Genomic DNA, 22,493 nt, shown 5'->3' on the forward strand with positions numbered 1-22,493 from the left:
TGAATCACTGAAAGATCACAAGATGCCTGAAGGTTGCAACTTGGAAGAGAACTGCCTTAAAAATAAAGCCAAATAGTTCAACTCGATGACTCCAAATGAGACTAAAAGAGTAGAAAAGGTTTACTTATGGGTCACACAAATTCTATTTTTATTTTTTATTTTTAGCTTTTTGTACTTCATAATGACATGAGTCTTTATCAGGAGAGAGACTTGAGTTCACACACAGTCATCCCCAGGGCTAAGAGAATGGCCAGAAAAAAAGAAAATATCAAGTTAGTGGCAAAAGAAAGGCCACACTGCTTTAAACTCATAGGACAGCAACACAACACAACACCAATAACCACTCTTTACAATCAAGGTATGGAGAAAAGGTGGCATGGTTGGAACTGAGTGATGCTAATGTGTCCATATGGCCCAATATGTTTCCACATAACATCAATATGTTTGTTGAATTTATGCCACAATAAATTAAGGCAATTTTGAAGGCTAAATAAAGGAGGTCCAACCTGGTACTAGCAAGATGTACAGATTAAAGTACTTGAGTTTAAGAAAGGTAACTAAAATTGGTGTACTTGCATTGTGGTTTACAGGCAGCTCCTCAGTCTGCACAGCTAAGGCCATTATTGTAAACTGCAGTAGACTCGACAGCCTGTCCTAAGCCGTCAAAGATATATCTTCTACCTCCAAAGAGCCAAGGCGAATCTGTGGGCTTTGAAACCTGATTAAACCGAGCCAACTGGCCGCACAACTGTGGCAGTCAAAAACAATTATCTGTATGAGTACATCTCATGACAGCGAGGCTCTCAGTTACAGCTTCTATCGTTCTTTTTATCAGTACTTTGCTTTTGTGCCTCTTGGGACGACAGAAATATGACAAACAAAGTTTACATCATTATTTTTGACTGCGTTCGAATTCCACTTTTGGCCTTTTTAATATGAGTGCTAAAACTAAAAAGCACAAAAATAATTTCTGGTGATTTCCATCCAAAAACTCCAAAAATGCTCCTGCACGCATCTTCATTTGGAAAAACAAATGCTGCAGATAATCTTCACACAATACCTAAAATGCAGTGAAGCTCCAACCACATTGGATGTTCCCACCAAACCCTTGGTTCTCATTACAGGAATTCTCTCAGCAGTAATTGCTCAAAAACATTTGCAATAATTATAACCAGGCTATAACTGACACACTACAGGCTTCAGCAAGTTCATGACAATACATATGTGACAGGCTTTAAAGGCTCGTTACTCCAGGGTGAATTCCTTAAACCAGTTTTTACAGTAACGTAAAAACTGGTCGACAACACTGCTATAACATTATGTGAACCCGCCCGATTCTATGCCTGGTTTAAACCTAATCAAGCCAACTCCTCCCAACTATTCAGCATGGATTATAAAAATGACATCTTAAGTTGCTTAATATTGGATGCAAGTACAAGGAAATTACCTTAAAGATTGTTTGATTTCACTTTGAAAAAGTTTATAAGCTGTGACTAATCGTTTTCCTGTGATTAATGAGTAATTATCCATTCACCGTTTATTCATAGAAACGGTGTTCGAGTTGCCAGGTTGTAGAAGGTCCTATTAGAAATAATGCATGAACTCTGCAGGTATAAAGGTTAGTAAATCATTAATTATGGGGTCAACAGGTTTGGACATGCAGCACCTCTTTCACAGAGTGCGAGCTGCCCAACAGTCTACTGATGTTTTCTTGGTGAAGACAATCAATTGTCATGCTGGAAGAGATAAAGAGATTATACAGAATTGGCAAGCTCCAAGTAATTCTTATGGATGTTGTGTAAAATCTTTGTAACTCATTAAGCATTAATACACATATTTTTTACCCCTGCCTTGGTCATGATTTATTCACACAACCTGACATTTATTGCATCACGTGACTCCCCCAGGACAATCACAAGGAGTACCCACCAAGAATAATTTTCTCTGGATAAAAAAAAAGCTCTAATGCAAAAACAATCCACGCACACCAACTCCAAGTGAGACAATATGCTAAGCTTTCTTGGAAAACCCATTTGACAGAGATCACCCGAGAGGGTGTTGGAGTAAAGCCCTTTAAAGTTATGACCCCGGGCTGTGCAGCAAAGCAGAGCAAAGGTGCTTTCATCCCAGGATGTTTCTCTTTTTTATTATTAGTTTTTGTGATGTTAAAGCTGATAAAAACCCTCAGATATCACCCGAAATTCCAAATGTCTTACTGACAAGTGACGCAAAATATGAAGCACGTGTTGTATACAGATGATATGTTTGGTCCGCTTTAAGTCTGGCTGCAGGAGGTTCAGAAGCATAGTGTTACACTTAAAACACGGGTCTGCTATCAAGTGCCACTGGCAACTAGCACCGGATACAGTTTACAAAGTGACGGTATGCAAGTGGTGCCGTATAACGGGAAGCTAACAGTATGAAAGATTAATAAATCTTTGACTAGCTGTTCAACTGTGTCCAACACACTCATACCTAAGCCTGAATGTGAGCACCAACTTTAGAAACCCACATAGCATAGAGATAAATTGGATTTAAAATAGCACTACCAGTTCCATCTGGAGGAGGGGGATTGTGAAAACAAATTACAGTGTTTGCTGATCAGCATTGAAAGGTGCCAGGCTCTAAGACAGAGAGAGCCATTACTGTACACCACATTGGCCAATTCATGCCAAACCTCACGTAACAACTTAGGGTACATTTACACCCCTGACACCTCAGTCCTGCACACTCAAACACACACGGTCAGTTCAGAAACGCCAAGGGGTGACCTCGTGAAGCAGCCTCTTTCCCTTACCAACTGTGGCCTCGGAGCCCCAACAGCTTTTAAAGCTTGAGGTCTTTAGTTTGTTTAGGAAGCAAGACCCAGGCCTCTTTGGGGCCCAAGCTGGAGGGTGACTAAATTCACCACCAAAGGAACGGCTGTAAACTCAAACACTGTCAATACTGAAAATACCGAGATGGAAAGACATTTTCCAGAGTGGAGCTACTGCTGGGTTTATTTTTCTGAAAGCCCCTGTATACTGTTCTTATTATATCTTTGGCAAATGTTAACAATCGTGAGATAAAGTTTGTACTGAAACAGCCAAAAAGTTCAGAAAAAGATTACAGAAATTATTGTTGTGTTTATATTTAAGGTAAAGATAAGCACTTGGTGGTGGATGACAAAGACAATCCCTTTCAACAGGAATGGACACTAGTGGCATTTGAAAAGTATCTTAGAGCAAAACAGCACTCTTAATTCGAGACAAGCCCGCTGCCATTTTTAAACCAGAACTTTGGCCAGGAGAGGAAAATATGGACCAGAAAATATGAAAATATATCACAGGACACCCAGGATGATCATCAATCTGATGAATAATTCCCAACCAGAGTTATGACAAAGTATATTTTGTCTTTATGGGACATTATCTAAAGAAACAGATCTCGTTCCACCTGACACAGACCGCGACCAAGATTTTTGCAAGCCCATCTTACACAGTATCTCATGCAGTTAGCCTGCATAATTGCAGTTGCTGCCCAGTGTCATGCGCAGACACTTTAAAAGTGATACAAATTAACTTGGGACCAGTTTTGATATGCAGCTACAAAAAAAGAGGCTAATCTGGGCGCACACAGGCTAGTTCAACAAAAGCACACGAGCATCACTGGAATACACTGACAAGCCATATTAATACAATCTGCCTGACATTGTGTAGGAACTTCCCTTGGGAGCTCTGACCCATATTGGGTAATGAACACAGAATCATAGAATGCCAACACTGGATTGTATAGAGGTGAGTTTGAAAGCCAGGCCAACACGTTAGGCAGGATTTATACTTCCACACCTTAGGTATAGATTGCACTCTGCACCTACCTAGAAATATAACCAGAGGCCACCTCAAGGAGACTCGCAACGACTATGATCGACCTGTTCAGTACCAATGTTTCCTTCTACGCATTCCTCTGACCTACCTGTAACCTTGAGTCATCATGAGCCAAGGTGTGAATTCTTTTAGATATTGCCAACACCCTGCTATCATAATACGTTATTAAAGGTCAAAGTGTGAGTCAAACACCTGAGAACGGATCTCAAGACTGCGTTACAGGTGGATGACAGTTGGCTATCTGCAAAAACGAAAAGAGAAGTCCAGTTTCTTACTTAAGCGCTTAAGACTGCAATGACCTGGATGACTGAGAAGCTATAGAGACAGTATGCAGATTCAGTGCAGAAGTATTCATTAAGCTTTAGGCTCTTTGACCTGAGCAGCTTTGGCAGGTCGGAGCATATTGTCCTGCTGGGTGAGGTTGAAGCCGTCAGGGAGAGCTGTCTCAGGGGTTGGGGGAGGTTGCTTGGGATATAATGTTTAGCTAGATGGTTCATGTTAAAGCATCATCCCCATGCATGGCAAAAGTCAAGGTTTCCCAACAGAACATCGCATTGTAAGGAGATGATCAATATTATTGACTTCACCTGTCAGCAGCTCTAATGCCCATCAATATGTATTCAAAGCACAGAAGATAAGAGGGAAAATATACTCATGCTCAACACAATGTGATTACTGTAAACACAAAAGATTCCTTTAGAGGAGCGGTTACCGGTGTCATTTTAAAGGGATCTCACGGGATAAACCCAATACCAGGAAACAAGCTTTCCATTGAGCCGCACGTGAAAAACGTGAAGCGGAGCAAGTGATTGTATAAAATATGGGTTACCAGAGCACTATTACTGGAAGCTGGAAAACTTTAAACAAACCTGGACTACTTACTGAAATCTCTCACATGAAGAATTGATTCACTGAGGAAAAATAATAAAAGCAATGACTCAGCAGATACAGAGCCTTTGCCAGTGGCACATTTTAGCACGTAAATTTCACTAGCTCTATCGCTACATCTCGAGGACGGAAAACCAGTTTATAATCTGTTCTTTCCACTTGCTGTTTCCAGTCTGTGTCTGGCAGAGGTACATATAATAACTGAACATCTCAAGACATTAATATAATCTTATCTATTATCCTTTGTGTTAATCTAAACCTACGGAGTCTGTGGTTATTGTTGAAATGCTGTTTACATTGTTACCAAAACTGAGTAAGGGTCAAAACTGGTAACAATAAGATTGTGTGACCTATCTCTGAATGCATTTCACATGTAATGTGTGCATTTGAGCTTGATTTCCCTTCTGTAACTACAACTCAAAGGACTGTGGTCCTTGTTTTATGTTTCATTTATCATGAATGTTGACATAAATACTGAAAAGATTCCTAAAAGATAAAAACTATTTCATAAAGTGGGAAACTGCCAAAAACCTGAGGATTTCAAAACCACTGAGTGTACTACTCCCTTCACGGAACTGGAAGACTAGCCCACATAAAAAGGACAAATATGAGACTGCAGTGCACAACTGAGCGTGAAGAAACAGCTTTTTCTAGTTTACAAAACAGCCAACTTACAGCTGAACACTAAACACTGCAAGTAACTGCTTCATTAACTGGTCAGAGATGAATTATGCTGGTTTGTAAAGGGAATAGTACACACTGTTGTACAAAAACACAGAACAGGTCCCAGTCTAAAATACTCTGAGTTTTAGGAGCGCTGGTGGTGAATTAGCTGGATTTGTTGCTTCCTTAATTGTCAGTTAAAATGATTAATTCAATTGTAACATAATAAATTTGTATTAGTTAACGTATGCCATTGGGAGAGAGGCAAGAGATGCTTCTGTGACCATCCATCCATCCATTTTTGGATCTTGGTTATTGGGCACCAATCTGAGTAGGAGACGCCCAGACCTCCCTCTCTTCGCCCACCACCTCTAATGTTTCCGGGGGGAAACACCGAGATGTACCCAAGCCTTCTGAGAGATGTAATATCTCCAGTGTGTGGGTCCGACCTGGGTTCCTCCCCATTCCATTAAAAAAACACGAGTCTTTAAAAGTAAGATTTCTGATCAGTTTCTTCTGTATTAGACAATATTTAATATGGTTTTCTTTGATGAACAAGAAGACTTTTAACACTCCCAAACTTTTGATTAGTATCTAGGATTAAACGTATAACTGTGGATTACAAAGTTAAACTATTATTTAATCAAGCGGGTCCTACTTCTGGAACTCATGTGTAAGAAAGCATCAATAGGCAGTCTCTTTGTGTGTGGATTAGGTGAGTGACAGGTCCATGGTACAGTAACACACGCTCACCTTTATACCTACACAAGAACTATGGTTTCCAGTGTAAACAAACAAACACACCCAATGGCCCTGGGCTCAAAGCCCCTAAACAAAGAGCCTCATGCTGCCTCTGCTTGTAGCTACAGTATCCACCCTCACTAACCTGTTATCAACAGCAGCCAATGAGACACTGCTATCTAGGCACAGTGCTGTCAGTATTCTGAATGATACAGACAAGCTGTATCTTGCAGAGCAATCACCAAGACGTGCACATTCAGTACAGTACAAATTTCACAGGTGACCAATGTGGTCAGTAAAGGAAAAAAAAACAAACAGCGGGCCCCACGTCAAAATGACGTGATGTCATGTGTACATGTAGGCTATCGCTGTGCGCCTTCTTAACTTTCTCCTCACAGAACATTGGCTCGCCCTGATAAGCTGATTTTGGGTGCGCTTTGGGCCTTACAAGCAAAGACCATGTTGATGTTGGCTACAGTAGAGCTGATAGGAAGCCCATGGCTTGTCAGTGAACACTAGCCACATTCAGATAAAAGTTACACAGCCAGGCTTATACTATGAAACCCAGGCTAGCATGAGTGAGAGAGAGAGAGGGGGGGGGGGGGGGGGGGGGGGGGGCAACAGAAATCTTGGGGCGTGCCAAACTAGATTTATGCCTTTTTGTTTAGCCTCATAACTATACGGACACAGTAGCAAGACATTAATAAGGTTTTACAGCTTTAATTTAATCTGCTACTTCGATATGAGTATTAAAACTCTGAGCTAAAATGTAAACACTACACCAAGAGCCCAGTTTCACTGCTTCAGTAAGCTTCCAGGTCTTACTACAACTCGGCTGATGTAAATCTTCCATCGCTACAATCTACCCTCCTTTTCTTTGCACCTAGACACAGGAACTATGTTTACTAGCAGCAAACGAAATAAAGCACTGAAACAACAGGCAGTTATTTTCAATATCAATTCATTCGTTGTGCATGTTTTAATGAATTCATTGTTTATATCTGGAAAAATACTGGACAAGCTAGCCTGTGTGAGCATTCTGTAGTTTTCTGTATGAAAACTACCAGTTTATAATGGGTAAAAACCACTAAAGAAATGGTTAATAACAGCCCAATCTACATGCTTCAACAGCATTAAGTTTTATTTGTTTTAGAAGAAGCATTAGCTGAGGAAAAACAAATCCTCTTAAACAGTTTGTGACCATCAATAAAACCTCCAGGGTGCACCAACTTTAAAGATCTGGTTTCTCTTAATCAGCAGAAAACGGTCTTTCAGCCCGTATTTATGCATCTGAGGACCTGGTATTAATTGGTTGTGGGTGCTAAGGCCAGCCTTCCATTAATAACAGCCCTCATAAAAAACACTGCACGATAACAGAAACTGTGTTGGTTTAGGTTTAAAAATGAACCAAGCGTATAAAAGTGCCTGAGACGCTGAGGGGGCAAGGTTGGAGAGAACTGCTGGAAAGTGCTGCCCTTGAATAAGATCAGGTATTGTGCAACATATGCCATTTACAAAGGATCACCAGAAAGGATATGTGCCTCAGTGAACTCATTCTTATCAGTTACTAAGTAGCTCAGTGTGCTGTTGCAGTCACTTGTGAGGTGCTGAAGCTCCAAGCTCATTAATCCATGCAACGATCAGCATTTTAGACTCAGTAACAACAACTCTTCCTTTTGACTCAATGCAGTGCAGTGAGAAGAGTATATGAATGGGAGGAACAGAGGGCCACACAACAGCTCATCAATTTTTCATTTCCTCTGTATTAACTTAAAAGCTCAATGGTCAATACCTATATGGCACCTGAATTATCTGTGGGTGAGCAGTTGCTAGGTAGCTGCCACCTGTAAAGCAACATTATCAAGCAGCATTTAAACTCTTGTTTTATCCATAGATAAGTGACAAAAAAAAGAGATGTATGCAGCCATTAAGAGGTCTGGAGGCCGAATGACCAGTGCAGAGACTCCAACACTAACAAATACACAAAATGATCAAAAGTACAAGTGGAACTAGTTTTTTTATCCTGCTTCATGGGCATCTGCGGTGTGATCTAAACTAAGTCTTCTTTCTTTAAAAAAAGAAAAGAAAGGAAGAAAAAACTTTACAAGATCGCACAGAAATGTGGAGGATTCTGTAAAATTTGCAATGCTTAGCATTATGCAAGAACTACGAGGGCGACTTTAATGGCGATTTGGATGAAGAGGAAAAAAAATGAGAGAAGTGTGGCAGATGCAACTGAGCGTCTAAAGATAACCAAACAATCGGCACAAGTGTTTGGGTACAGTTTGTTTTAAAATGTTCTGCAGCATCCACTGGGTGTTACTTTATCAGCTTGCCAGCAGACTTATATAATCAGTTAGTGATATTTTTGCCACGTCCATCCGGTTTTAAATGCATTGATAAGGTGTGTGTATTCAGCACAACATGTGATTAGGAAGAACAAAAGGATATGGATGAGCAATATCTGACTGTTTGCACTTGATCTTAAACCCAAAATAGCAAAGATCACGTAAGAGCAAGTAATCAAGTACTGATTCTGATCAGTTCCTTGTTTTTGAAGCTCACCCAGCATTAATTATGAAATTTGAGAATTTAAAAAGAAATCTGATAACACATGATCCAGAAATGTTTAGCATGAACATATAAACAAATTGTATAAGCGTGACTATTAAACACCAAAATACCAGGATGTTTTGCTTCCTGGAGCACAAAGTGCAAATAGACAACACTTTATGAACTGCATGAAAGTTTCTTATCTGTGCTTCAACTGGCTGGTAATGTTGTGAATGTCAATACATCATTCATTTTTTAAATAATAAAGAGTGAAATTAAAAGCCCTCACTTACAATGTTGGCGCTGGATACAAAAAGAAGTCTATAAGAAAACAGCAGAAAAGCTCCAACACACTGAAACTAGTGATCTTCTTCAAACATGTGTATGATTTCACAGCGCTTATATCTTTCAGGGGTTTTGTAAGCTTAAGGAAGCTTTGATTCTAGTGAGTAACTACTTTTCTCTGTATTAGTACAAGCCTTCATTTGGTTTATGAAGAGAGACAGCACACAAAGGTTTTCAGTGGCTTTAATGTCTCATGTCATAGAGGGTTCGGCATGTTTGGTTTACCTTTTACGTGATCGCACAATGCCTTCCTGTAGACGCCGCCCAGACTGCAATGCATTCAGCATAACAATGCTGCCCAACCATTCACAAAAGAACACATCTCTGTGTCACAGTGACAATTATGAATTGAAGTTCTGATCTCTATAACTAGATGTGCTTTAAAACCTGTTCTGTATTCTGAACAGCTTAGAACATCCGGCAGATTAGAGCTCAGGCTCTGTAATACATAGTTAAAAGAGCTTAAGGCATTTCTACCTGAGTTGCAGTGACGCACCTTCCACTGCTGCTCCGTCAACATTACAGGAGCGACCTCTGTTTAGCCACCAACACTCGGCTTTTGAGTTTCACTTAAGCATCAAGGGTGGACGGGGTGGTGATTTCACTTAAGAAATGGGACTGAATCTGAGTCCGTCTCTTTGAGGTTAACTTATCACAGCAGTAACCATATCAACAGTGGTCACCTTTAAGCTTATTAGGAGCGATTAAGGAGCTTAACTGGACTCATGTCTCAAGTAAAGAGATGAAATAGCATGCTTGTTTCCAGCACAGAGCCACAAAAAAGGATTGCTGTACTTTTCGCTCCACAGAAGGTAAAATCAGGGTTATGTCTGACCACAAAGTACCCCCAATGGACCATTGCGTTTATTTGACTCAAACATGTGAAACATCAATGCCTGTGTTGCATGATGCAGGTAATGGGTCATCTGTGCCCCAAGCAGGAGCCTGTGTGACTCTCCATCTGCTTCCTGTTAACAGATACCTGTTGTGTGACTTGACAAACATGTGGGCTCTGAGGCAGAAGGTGCTAGAGCTTGAGCCTTAAGGGCAGATTCCCTTCATGCCCATACAATCTCTTATTATCTGCACTCCGATGGCTTCTGTAGAAAACAACTGCACAACAAAAAGTAGCTCTGTGCATTTTTTTAAATTCAGTAAAGAGTGCTTTTAAATGTAGATGTATCTTAAAAAAAAAACTTCCAGTGTGTTTGAATCAAAACAAAAGTAAACATTGCCAGCATGTATATAGTGCAATATTCTTGTCACATGGTTTAATTTGACATTTAAAGGCTATGAGGACACAACTTCAAAGCTCGTGTGGCTGCCAGTTACTGACACCCATCCACGTCACACACACACACACACACACACACACACACACACACACACACACACACACACACACACACACACACACACACACAAAACTGCAAATGTTAAGAGTGGACTTACAGTTTTAATCTTTAAATCCACAACTGTGCTATCAAACCATGTAAGCAAGAGAAGTGTCAGCTGTTGCCCAGGCTGTTTCAAGGCTGTGCGCCAAATGCTATGGCATAAAAAGTCCTGACACTTCTACAGTTTTACTGAAGCCTGCCACTTTATGTTTACATGATACACGTGGGCATTATGCCCTGCGAGGCCAGACCACCAAGCAGAACTTGATCTCACAAGCCCCACGTCACATTTCCTAGCGCAAATGACTTTTTAACACAACCACTCCTGGTATGTTCCTAAAAACTTTATCTATTACCTTTCAGATGTTCTTAGCTGTCACGTGAGGCCTTCAGAGAGCCCCAGTGTCACTGGTTGTTAATGAAAACAGAGATTAGAGGGGATTCATGACAAGCAGAGGACTGTAGCTCAGCTTGGAGCTGACTGCTAACAGGATGACCTGCCTTACCATGCAAGTGCCTGACACAACTAACTCAAGGTCAGTGGGGAATAATATACAGTAGATTAGCTGCCTGACATCAACCCTGATGCCCTGAGGGAGGAATTAGAGCAGCAAGTGGGCCAGGAAATCAAGAAAAGCATCAGCTTACACACTTGGCCTAGTGTTCATTTTAGGAAAGGTAGATTTAAAAGTCCTGGAAACCAGTGCATCGTTTGTGTGAAGTTGTACATAGATGGGAATATGCTGTGACCAGACCCAGTGTGCATCCTACCTGTAGCTCACACCACGCCACCTCCACTGTAGTCTCTGTGTCCAGCCCTTTATAGACGGTCTTGAAAGACCCCCTTCCAATCTCTATGTTGAATTTGAGATATCTTCCATCAGGAGATGTTGCCACCGCTTTAGTCTCCACGTCCTCCTTTTCTTCCTGCTCCCACTGAGTGTCAAACGTGATGCGAGACAGAATCTTTTGCTGTTTATTATGAAGTTCGTTTTCAGAGTCCGAGCTGGGATCCTGAGGAGCGGATCTGGCAACAGGTTTCCAGTTGCCACCGACGGACCCGGCGTCGGGGTCCTGGCGGCACGTGCTGGAGCTGGAAACCGGAGACGCGGACGGCGGGGTGTCGTCTGTTTTTTCTTCCTCTGCTCTGGACTCGGGCAGAGAGAGAATATTTTCTGCCGACCACGATAAGGCTTTGGAAAGTACACCGCTGTACAGGGGAGAATCAATGTCCATACTAATTTTCTGCAGGCCGTAGGAGTTCCTTCGTGCGCCCAGCCCGTGCGTCCTCAGCACGGATGGGACTCGGGACAAACAGTCGTCGGTCATATCCACGGAGAGCCCCGGGAACCCGCGTCCTGGTATCTCTACTTGTGCATGAGACATTGTGGCAGGTTCAACCTGATTTGGAGCCTAAATATGGAAATAACAGTAGGACAGCAGAGCACCGTTACTTTATATTTCAGGTTACTTTTCCATGATGTCAGTTAAGTCAGTGGCTTTAAAACAAAAGGCTGGAGACTGAATAACAGCCATATCTAAGGAAAACAAGATTAGAGACGATAGTCGGAAACGTGTAAACTACTGTAGTGCCTGTAGTGGTAACCAGCCTTATAAGTATATGACAGATAAAGCGTGTAAAAAACACAGAAAAGTGAGGAAAATACACTTACTCAGCACATTCACTGCGTAAAAAACATGTCACTTGAACGCTCCGCGCACATTAATGCATAGTTTCTTTCAAGTGATTCGTGTGGTCCTCTCGTCTTCTTCTTCTCGTCTTTCTGAAAGCTTTTGCCATAACCTACTGCGAAAGGTCTGAACTGCCAATATCAACAAAGCTCCGGAGGGTTGTTCGTCCTGTGCGCTCCCAGTGCGCGCTTCCAACTCCGCCCCCTCGCAGCTTTCACGCGCCAATAGGGCAATCCAGAGGGAGCAATTATAATAAGATGAGGAGTGTTTGGTAATTTATCATTTTGAACCGCAAGTGTTATTAAGTTTTGATTTGTTTTACCCGATTAAAATAATATCTTCAAAACTCAACTGTGGGAATGACTCAAAATTTTTGAAAAACAATTCATAAGCTGCCTTTTATGACACTTTGTATTAATTTGGTGATGAGGTTCTTCAGCTGGTTCACTTTAAGCTTGCTGACGAACAGAATGTCCACACTTTCAACTGGCCCGCCGCTGATCAAAAGAACTCCTTCTCGGTTTCCTCTGAAATTAGATAAAAACGATGAGTCCTTTTATTACTTGGCCAAGCCTGTCCTCATTTGTGGAAAGCGATATGCTGCCCAAAGGTGGAGGATGCGCACCCGTGCCTGGCCTACAGGGGGGGCTGCTGCTCGTGAAACAGGACACCATTATCAGCCAAGGCCACACTGGGGCCCACCGGCCCCACAAGAGAACATACAAGGTTTTATCCACAAACACACGCATAATTCTCAGTTCTCTGGAGCTGTATCATCCCTCTACAGGCGGGAACACACAGCACATGATGTCAGTATGCAGTCCTTTAATACAGCTGCAGCAAGGAGATCACAACATCATCATTGCTGCAGTTTCAGTCTGTACGTCTGCACACTGCAAAGCTTTTGAAGTCCTCACTTGTGTTTTTCACACAACAAAACGTCGATGCACGTGAAAGAAAGGAAATAGCCAGAAAATGTAACAAATGTCTAATTTATTTCCTACAGGATATGAAAAAGAAGTTGAATATAGACAGAGATAAAGATAACAGGAGCATCACAGTAGCTACTGCACAATAATAGGATACAGCAATCTGTACATGAAGTCCACTATTATTACACGCAGCTGAGTCAAGCCAAGACTGGCTCGAGCGTCTGTTGTGTTCCTCTTCTGGAAGCATTTACTCTCAAAATAAAAAGTCCCTCTGGTGTTGCTTTCTGGAATTTCTTGGTATGTCTGGTTGGAACAGAGGAATAACAGCCGAGCAAAGACCCACAGCTATTTTTACAGAGTAAATTTGTTAACAGAGAAAAATGGGAATAAAAGTAGATGCATTTACAATAATAAAGATGGAGTAAAGTTAAAGCGGGCAGGGAAAGACGTTCCCCTAAAGTACTCAGACATGACAGTATTTAGTGCCCTGATATTCATTGCATGTTTAAATGGCAACAAATGCTACCTATGACGACTTTACAAGTAGCATGATCTAAAATGTGCCCCCCCCAACACTTAGAAATGATATTGGTTCTCTTCCAGTAAGAGAAGGCTTTGAATCAAAAGGCAACAACAATTAGAGGACCAGCATCCACTAGACTCGGTATTGAGGTGCACCTTATGTAGCCTTAAATGGCTAAATCTTAATAAAAATTTGTCTGTAAAGTACAGTATGAGGGCTCCCAGACAGAGGGTGTGTGATTCCAGCACAGTTTTAGAAGAACTTGACGCCTTTTCCATCGTCCATGGTGAAGAGCTCGGCTTTGCCTTCTGTCTGTAAAGCCTGCAGCGAGCGAAGCAGCATCCAGTCCTCCAGACCGTGGAACTCTGGAGAAAAAGGATTACAAGCTATAAGAAAATCAAATAAACTAATCAATGAGTCAAAACACCGATCACTCAAATATGAGGTGAATAACAACTATTATCTCATAACAAAACTGGATTTCAAGTCTGGAAATATACTGCCTAAGAGAGCAAGGGAACGCTTGGTTAATGTGTTGGATCTGGGAAAAACATAGGTGTAAATATCCGAGTGACTCTCAAAGAAGCCAAATTATTTAGGTCACTAAGAACAGGAGGGCTTATGGGGTGTTCTCAATTAGCAGCAGAGGACTGAGTACCACAGGGCAACTTCAGAGTCCACGCCTTAGGGGATCAGAGCCAATTTCAAGCATGCTGCTTGGAGAACCAGCAGCATAGCTTTATATGATAAGTGTTGACTCTTTGCAGTGATGCCAGATGGGAGGGATGGGATCACCGGTTTATAACAAGGCTCAGACACAGTGACAATTAACCTAATGTGCATGTTTTGGACTGTAAGGGCAGAGCCCAGAATACCTGGAAAGAACCCACAGAGGCACAGGGCAAACATTTAAACTCTGAACAGAAAGTGGAATTCAAATCCAGAATTCACCGCTTGCTGTGAGCGTTAATCTTTGTGCCACCCTAAGAGTTCATTTCAAGTGAAGAGATTTAAGAAGTGGAGTTTTCCTTAGTTTACAAATAACAAATAAATCAAAAGCTTCAGGGCTGCTCCAAGCACATTTTTCACTCCTCTTGGCTATGTATGATACTTGATACTTCAGTCAGTCCATGAACTGAAGGCCCCATCAAGGTTCGGTATTTGGTAAATAAGGATTATTTTCAAGCTGTGAATCATGCAAATCTGGTCTAGTGGAGGCCAAGATTAAACATATGTAGCTGGAAGTAAGTATAATAGGTTCCCTGTAGGGTTAGGGTGTGCTATGCAAGAAAACAAGTAAGAAATGGGCAGGTATCCGAGCCACTCTGACAAGAGCCAAATTATTAAGGTACAGGAATCTCTGACACAGCAAGACCTTTTGGCTCCAAGTCACGGGCAAAAGGTTTAGTTACCACAGGGCCTCTTTCAAGTCCATGCCTTGGCAGGTCACAGATGTTTTTAAGCACTTAAAGGATAAGCAGTATATTAAGCTGATATCTTCATAATGTTTTGGGTCAATGTGTGCAGCACATTTTATTATCATCGCATTTATTAACATTAAACAGTGCTTAACGTGCAAAAATAGAGATGAAAGAAGCAATTTGGGACTACAGCTAGGTGAAATCATGCAGAAACAGGAAACAGAGTAAACACCACAAATCAAACAGTTAAAACAAACTAGGACTGGAAACCTACTGTACAGCCAGCATTAATAAAAGCCTTTCTCGCCACTGTGTTATGTTATGTTTACTTTAACGCGAGCTGGGTTTTATGGGTGCTTTCTCCATGTGGAAAACTTTAAAACGGTGCCATACCTTCACCTTCTGTGTCATCACCATTGGACAGCTCATAAAGTGTAAACACAGAGTTGACCATACCGTTTTTGGAAACCTAAAATGTCGGAAAAAGATATAATGGTTACATTTACAGATGCTTTAAGGTGACAGAGAATAATTTTCTTTATTACAAAAAAATAAATAAAATAAAACAAAACAAAAGCAGCTTTTTAAATAAAAAAACATTTTATTCTAGATGATGAAATTGTGGATAAAAATAAATAAAACTATTCCCAAAGTATTTTATTTATTTAATAAAATATTGATGTTTGGTGTCCCTGTATTGACACAATATTACCATGCAAAATATCGCGATACTATGCTGTATTGATTTTTCCCCCGTCCCACTCAATCCAGTTACTTTTAAGTCTGTGCATAAAAATGGCTTTAATAACCAAACACTTAGTGTCAAAATTCTGTTAAAACCTTTTTTACAGCTTTAGGTCTGTATTTCTGTTGTTTCACTTAAAATCCACTGTGGTGGATTATTTATGAACCCAACTGTATTTTCAGAAGTTTCTAGCTTGTCTGTAGCTTCAATCCTATTTAATATCGCTGAAGGCTATAATTTTGACCCTCCCCTCATGATCCAGCAGTAAAGAATGAATGTGCAAACAATACTTGTTAATAAAACAAATCACTGATTGTTTCCATGGGATTTGTTGGCAAAATATAGAATATTTACAGACATATGCTTTTGACACTGAAAATATAAACATGTTCAAACCCGTTTCACTCCTTTTCAATTACCACAACCCCAGTATACAATCTGGAACAATTTTCACACATTTCTACACAAAATCAGACAGATGCAAGTGCCATAAACCTGCCCAGCACCACAAACTTTCTGGTCCAAAGGTTGAAACCACTCGCTTAGGTTACTAATGCAGGAGCTAAAGCAAGAAATTCACAAACGACTAGCAGATGCAGGACACAGATTCTGTCCACCATGGTTTTGTCCCTACAGAAATTATCCCAACATCTGCTGCTAATGATCAGTTCTAACCTGTCTAAAAGTGTGCTGTTTCTCAAGAAGTCAGCAGTGGCTCTGCACTCGTGCCAGCACAGGCTGCTTTTTTTTTTTTTTTTTTTGTAAGCACAAGGAGCAAAGAGAGCCCAAGTGGTCGATGAACACAACACTGGCCTTCTCGTTATGTCGCAGGTAACACCTACAATATGTGTGCAGAAGTACAAGGTGTACAAAACAGCACAGCAGTCGTGTTTAAATTGTTTACACAACTACAGTGGTTGTGACGTACACCAACATGCCCCGAAGATGTGCTCCAGTAACCTTCACCAACACCACCTGTGTGCCAATCTCTATCATGAACAGCACAAGAAAGAATACGGCACATCTGTAAATGGCATCAAAACGCACTAGATACTTTTTATTACATGATAATTTCCCCCCCCTACAGACATGTAGCTGATAGGCTTCCCAGACTTGGGGGGAAAAAAAACTATACCCATTTGGATCTTTGTAGGTACTAATTTGGAACCTTGACCACAAGTCTTATTCTATTTTAATATAATTTCTTAATCTGACACATGAAGTGGTAAACAGTCTTATAACCTGAATGTACAAAAAAAAAGAAAAAAAAGAAAAAGAAAAGCAGAAACTGAATTAAACTGACTTAAAGTTGGAGAAAGTGAAACAGGTGTTTTTTAAAGCTGCCATTTCTTCTAAATGCATCGCATGCAGTTAATCATTAAGTTTCTGTTTTGAAGAGAGAACAGACAGAAAGGAATAATCGTTGTTCAAAATGTGGGTTCAGAACAGGCAGCGTGTGGGGTCCAGTTTTTACAAGAACTGCAACCAAACAAAATGATTTAAGTAATTTGTCAGGCTAAAGGCAATAAATAGGTAAAATGATATAAATATATAAACGAAAATATAGTGTACCTGATCAGCTATATTTATGAGAGTTATAGACTACCTGAAGGATGAGAAGTTAAAACTTTCTGGCCCCTTACTTTGAAGACTTGTTTGGTTAAGGCTTGGTTTTAATTCATTTTGATGTTTTTATTAGTTCTTTATTTATCCAGGTAAAACTCTCACTGAGATTAAAATTGTCATTTCGAAGAGAGACCTGCCGTCATGGCAACAAAATGACCAGATCAGTACATAACATTTAAAACAAATACAATATCCCACACAAACATGAAAATATACAATAACAGATCAATTAAGAGCGACATTAAAAACAATCACACCGAGTAAAAAGGTAATTCTTTTGTTCCTTTAAGATGGGATTAAACTCCCACAAGGTAACCAATTCTAACAATTTCAGTTCCTTCTGCTGATTATTCCAGGAAACAGGGGCAGCGTATTTAAAAGCCTTTTTTCCTAATTCTATTCTGATTTTTGGGACAATCAATTGTATGATATTGTGAGAATGAGAGTTGATATTCTAAAAATAAAGTTCAGAAAAGTCTTCAGATCTTCATTTTGCAGTTTAAAGTTTAATTATATAGCATCAACTCACAAGAAGAATCTTTTTAAGGTGTTTTATTTTACAAATACTCGAGGGAAAACCCCAATAATCAGACAGTCATAGTTTTGGAGCTAAAGAGTTAAAGAAAAAGGTTTATGGATTTTCTTGGTTGGGGATGCGGTAATATCAATGAATGACCTTGTAAAACAGCTGAAGATATATGTTTCTATATCCATGTGTGCCAGTCACTCTAAACAGAGTGAAGCAGGGATAAACAGTGTGGCCTTAAACATGCATTTTTGCTAATGATCAACAGAGGGCAGTAAAAAGAGTTCAAGTTGTATAAAAGTCTATGGGAGAACAAGTGTTGGTTGTTTCTGCTCTGTGACTCAGTAAACACTTTCCTAATGAGTTTTTGGGCTTAGTCACTCCTTTCAGACCATCTTAATAAAAACCTCAAGCTTATTTTGTAAATTACAGATGTTCTTAGAGTTGGAAAGGAGGAGTACCCAGGTTATCCCCATTTACTAACATCTTACCCATCATTGCTCATTCATCATTTCTAGTTTTAAAACATCAGGGAAAAAAAAAAGCACAAAACCTTAATAAACCAATGGATGACATAATGGTGAATACATCCAACTTTGATATTGTCTATGCAATCAGACTGCAGTCACTGCAGGGAAAACGCTGGTAAAAACAACAACTTTCAGCCAAAACATAAGAACTGCTCATCAAAACAGCATGAAAGCCAGAAGTGCACTTACTCAGGTCCCTAGCAAGACACTTGCCGAGTTCAACAGGGATTAAATAAAGAGTTGAGGTGATAGATAAAGAACATGCACCGATTTCTTGCTTTTTTTCATGAGATTTTAAGTACATAACACTTTGTTTCTTATAATCTGTCCTTTAATGCTACTGTTCTGCTGCCACAGCGATAGTGATTCTGTGTGCTGGTTACATAAGCATAGATAAGATACATGAGCTTGTCTTTCCCCTTTTTAGTTTTTATTATAGTGTAGATATTAATGGTTTTATACTGTGATTATCAAAACATTGCAATAATGAACAATATCGTGAGGTTGAAATAAACCTCATCCTGTTATCAGCTGCATAAATGTGCAAAAAAAAAAAAAGAACAGTTTGTGGCAGTATGTGTTGTAATTTGATGACTTACCCACTGATATATTAACTTGCCCCATTCCTCTGGTCGTCTCCACATGACTAAACACCGAGACTTGTTTTTGTCCAACCACTCGAGGTTGCCTGAAGACAACAAGAATGCTTTTCACTTATCAACATTACACAATAAGATATATTTTCTTATCATGACACTATGCTGGCAGGTAAAGTGAATAAAATTCACCTTTTTTCCTCAGTTCCTCAAAAACAACTTGAATTGCTTCCATTGACAGTTTTCCTGGGATTCAGTTAAGGCTAATGTGCAATGGCACAATAAGTGTCTTCATGCCAGTTGTGTTTAAAATGCCTTATCTTGCCCTCAGCACAGATTAGCTGGGAAATAAAATTCAGTGATCATGTTATGGCCTCAGTCTCTGAAGACAGCTTTGTATCAGGCCCGAATCAAGAGGGAAACCTCAAAATTAATCAGTCAAGCAGAGAGAGAAAGGGGGAGGTGGCTCTGTCCTAAAAACTCCAGGAAAATCCTACAGTGACTGCAATCTGTGTCAATATTAATATCTCTGAACTATAAACTCTTCACAAGAGATTTAGCAATTGTAATATATAAAAAATAAAGGATTTAAACTAAAAACAAAAAAAAAAAACATTAAAATAATTGAACACTCCCTTAAAAAGAAACCACAGGTTGACTTTCAGGATACGTTCTATCTTCTTGTTGTTGAACATGGGGCTTTCCTGAGCCTCCATGACATCCAGCGTGTAGAGCTTGTGATGCCGGCAATAGGACAGAGCCAGTGAGCACCATGCCGCCAGCTGCTTCTGTCTCGTGTCAACATTGGGCTGTAGTCTGTCAGAAAAGAACACAAAGAGATTACTGCAAAGATTACCGCAAATGCTTGGGCAAAATAAACTTAATGCACGTTAAAGACACAAACACATTTTTCCTTACCCATAAACAGCGTTAATCACATAGTCAAGCCTTTTTATGAATGCTGCATTTCTAATTAAAGTCAGTTTGCTCGAAAAGCCTTTATCTAGGAAGCATTTAATGTTTTATAATGAATAATTCTTTACTTTTCTTCATTGGTTCCAGAATAAAAGAGGTTTATTTAAAATCTTTCTCCTGAAGTCTTGACTCATCAGGCCCCAACATCAGTGTCCAACATACTGACCCCTTGTATAGTTTTACTGATCTAAAAAAAAAAAAAAAGCCATTTTAATTACTTTATATACTGCTGACTTAATCTATAAGAATGTGGCATAATTTCTTAGTAGATTTAGATTTTAGATAATAAATCAACATCAGAAAAATACATATATATTTTTAGATTCCCCCCCTGCATGTTCTAGGTATTGCTGCTAAAAAGAGGTGGCTGCTTTCCAGGTACAGCAAAGTCTACAAGAAATCTGCCAAATTTAAAGATCTGTCAGTTTACCCACATAGAGACAGCTTTTATTTTAGCTTCTTCTTAATTTAGCTGTGCTATTGATGTGCAAAACAAACAAGGGGTATATGAGACATTCTAAAAACAAAAGTCTTCTTCACATTTAAACTATGCAAACAGGTGGTTTAATGATTTATTGATATTTTAGAGTGAAAACACTGGCTATAGGGAAAACTACTCATCAGTTTGGGTCCACTTCAGCCAGTTTGATTCACAGTCTTTGTGCCCGCCCTGAGCCACCAGTCCATTGGTTACAACTCTGATCATCTGTTACAGGCCTCATTGCATCATATCCTGCCAACAGAGCACCTTGCTCTGAGACTATAACGTTACTTGCAGTTCCTAGAGTTTGTAAAAGTATTATAGCGACAGAGCCTTCAATTATCAGTATCGTCTCCTGTGCAAACGGCTCCTAGCTTGGGTTCAGAAGGGATAGGGAAGGAATGGATCATTGGGATGTTCTCTCCAAAATTACACCATCGTTACCTTATAATATAAAGTGCCTTGAGGTGATGGTTGTTTGAAATTGGTTCTAGATCAATGTACCTGAAAAAACTCAATTGCCAGCCTATTTTGAGCCAGTAAAAGCCAGTAATATAGAATAAGCAGAAGACAGTAGATGGCCAGATTTTACTTAAAGACTTTTAATTGCAAGGACAGTGATTAAAATGAGAATCTAACGTTTTGCCTGATTTTGTGTTCTTGCAGGCAGGAGCAATGTTTGGCAACATAATACAAACTTAATACAAAAGACAAACTGCACCCATAGGCAGATGTGTTAACACTGACCTGGGATTAAGATAAGAGCAAAGTGTTCCATTTTTAAGTATATACATATGTGCTGCTTTCCTAATATCTGTCATATTGTAACGGGTTAAAAGTCATTTTTTACATTTCATGTATAAAACCAGTCTTTTATTGCAAGCCTACCCTATCATATTTGACCACCTAGACAATAGCAGCCCCTTTAAATGTCCCTTTCGGGAAGTTGCTCTCCCGGTGATTTATCGGGACAGCAGTGTTTTACAGGGATTTCAGCACTGAGGTCTTCCTGACTTTTATTACACCAAAACGTGCAAGTCTTTAGGTGATAACTAGTTGGAGTTCTTGCTATCTCGCTCCCATTAAATAAGCTCACTCGTGATAACAGTGGAAATCCCAAAATTCAAACACACGACGATGAACTGTTTGCCTGTTAATGTTTTAATATAGCCCCCTGAAGTCTAGCCTTAACGAGCCACTGAGACAAACCGAGAAAGACTTTAAATAAACTTCAGAAAGCCAGTGAGTGCAAAATCACTTCCCTAGCAGTCTGTTTCGTTTGGCTAGCTGGCGTGCTAACATGATGCTAGCACGAAAATCAGCGTTCACCGACTCATAAATGAATAAACACTGAAAACTGAGTTACGTGTTCACAAGCTCTGCTCTGAAAAAGACTCAGAAACATCTGACTCACGTGAAAAACGGTGGAAAATTGTACTGCCACGGCCACTCAAAACTCATTGCAGTGGATATGTTGGGTGCTCACAGCTGACAGCTCCCGGAAACGCGTCCAACCTCCCAAATGGTCCGACTCATAAACTTCCGATTTGGGGGATCGCAAGAAGAAAGATTTCTTTCTCTAACTTTTTTTTTGTTTTCGTTGTTGTTGTTGTTTTTACTTAGACCTCAGCATTTACAAAAAAATTCAGCTTTATGATTTTTTAAATGTATTTTGTAGATTAAATTAAAGACCCGTACCCGTGTTAAATATTTAATATTTAAGTTACACCTTTTGGCATTTATAAAGCCTTTTATAAAATAAGCATTTTATTTCCTCAGCCTCTTCAGCACGTGTAATCAGAGTTTGTTAAATTGAATAAAATGATAAGATAACTCAAATCAAAGAGTAGAAAAATTGTTTCAAGCTGAGGGCTTAAAGCAGTCTGAGGCTTGAACTTTTGAATAACATGGTTTACTTGTATATATGTTGACCCCATTATTTGAAACCTTGGAAATTATTATTTATGAGAACATCCACAATTATAAAAATATA

At 39.8% G+C, this 22,493-nt stretch overlaps 2 protein-coding genes across 3 annotated transcripts in view; both read right to left on the bottom strand.

The window, feature by feature from the left end:
• The window catches only part of wnk4a (WNK lysine deficient protein kinase 4a), a 46,648-nt gene extending 34,352 nt beyond the window's left edge, over positions 1-12,296 (bottom strand). For both annotated transcript variants that reach the window (XM_087844799.1, XM_087844798.1), the window contains exons 1-2: positions 12,127-12,296; positions 11,225-11,866 (exon numbers count right to left, since the gene is read on the bottom strand). In XM_087844799.1, coding sequence (XP_087700925.1) covers positions 11,225-11,839 — 615 coding nt within the window. In that variant the 5' untranslated portion in view covers positions 11,840-11,866; positions 12,127-12,296. The remainder of the gene's footprint in view (positions 1-11,224; positions 11,867-12,126) is intronic.
• Positions 12,297-13,121: 825 nt separating this feature from the next.
• vps25 (vacuolar protein sorting 25 homolog) lies at positions 13,122-22,028 on the bottom strand. Its single transcript, XM_087844803.1, has 6 exons — positions 21,915-22,028; positions 19,715-19,860; positions 19,237-19,290; positions 19,048-19,136; positions 15,415-15,490; positions 13,122-13,965 (listed from the first exon to the last, which is right to left on the bottom strand). Exons 1-6 carry the CDS (start codon positions 21,959-21,961, stop codon positions 13,853-13,855), a joined length of 525 nt encoding a protein of 174 aa, XP_087700929.1. The 5' UTR covers positions 21,962-22,028; the 3' UTR covers positions 13,122-13,852.
• Between the last annotated feature and the right edge of the window lie 465 nt (positions 22,029-22,493).

This window comes from Neolamprologus brichardi, chromosome 8, assembly GCF_056152115.1.
Source record: "Neolamprologus brichardi isolate AB-2024 chromosome 8, ASM5615211v1, whole genome shotgun sequence".
Taxonomy (NCBI): Eukaryota; Metazoa; Chordata; class Actinopteri; order Cichliformes; family Cichlidae; genus Neolamprologus; species Neolamprologus brichardi.

Excerpts from the sequence above, each read along its gene's own strand:
- vps25 (XM_087844803.1), bottom strand. The coding sequence starts at position 21,961 with ATGAGTTTTGAGTGGCCGTGGCAGTACAATTTTCCACCGTTTTTCAC. Across the intron at positions 15,491-19,047 it reads GCAAGTTAATATATCAGTGG|GTTTCCAAAAACGGTATGGT; the intron begins GTAAGTCATCAA and ends CCGACATTTTAG. Across the intron at positions 13,966-15,414 it reads TGATGACACAGAAGGTGAAG|AGTTCCACGGTCTGGAGGAC; the intron begins GTATGGCACCGT and ends CTTTTTCTCCAG.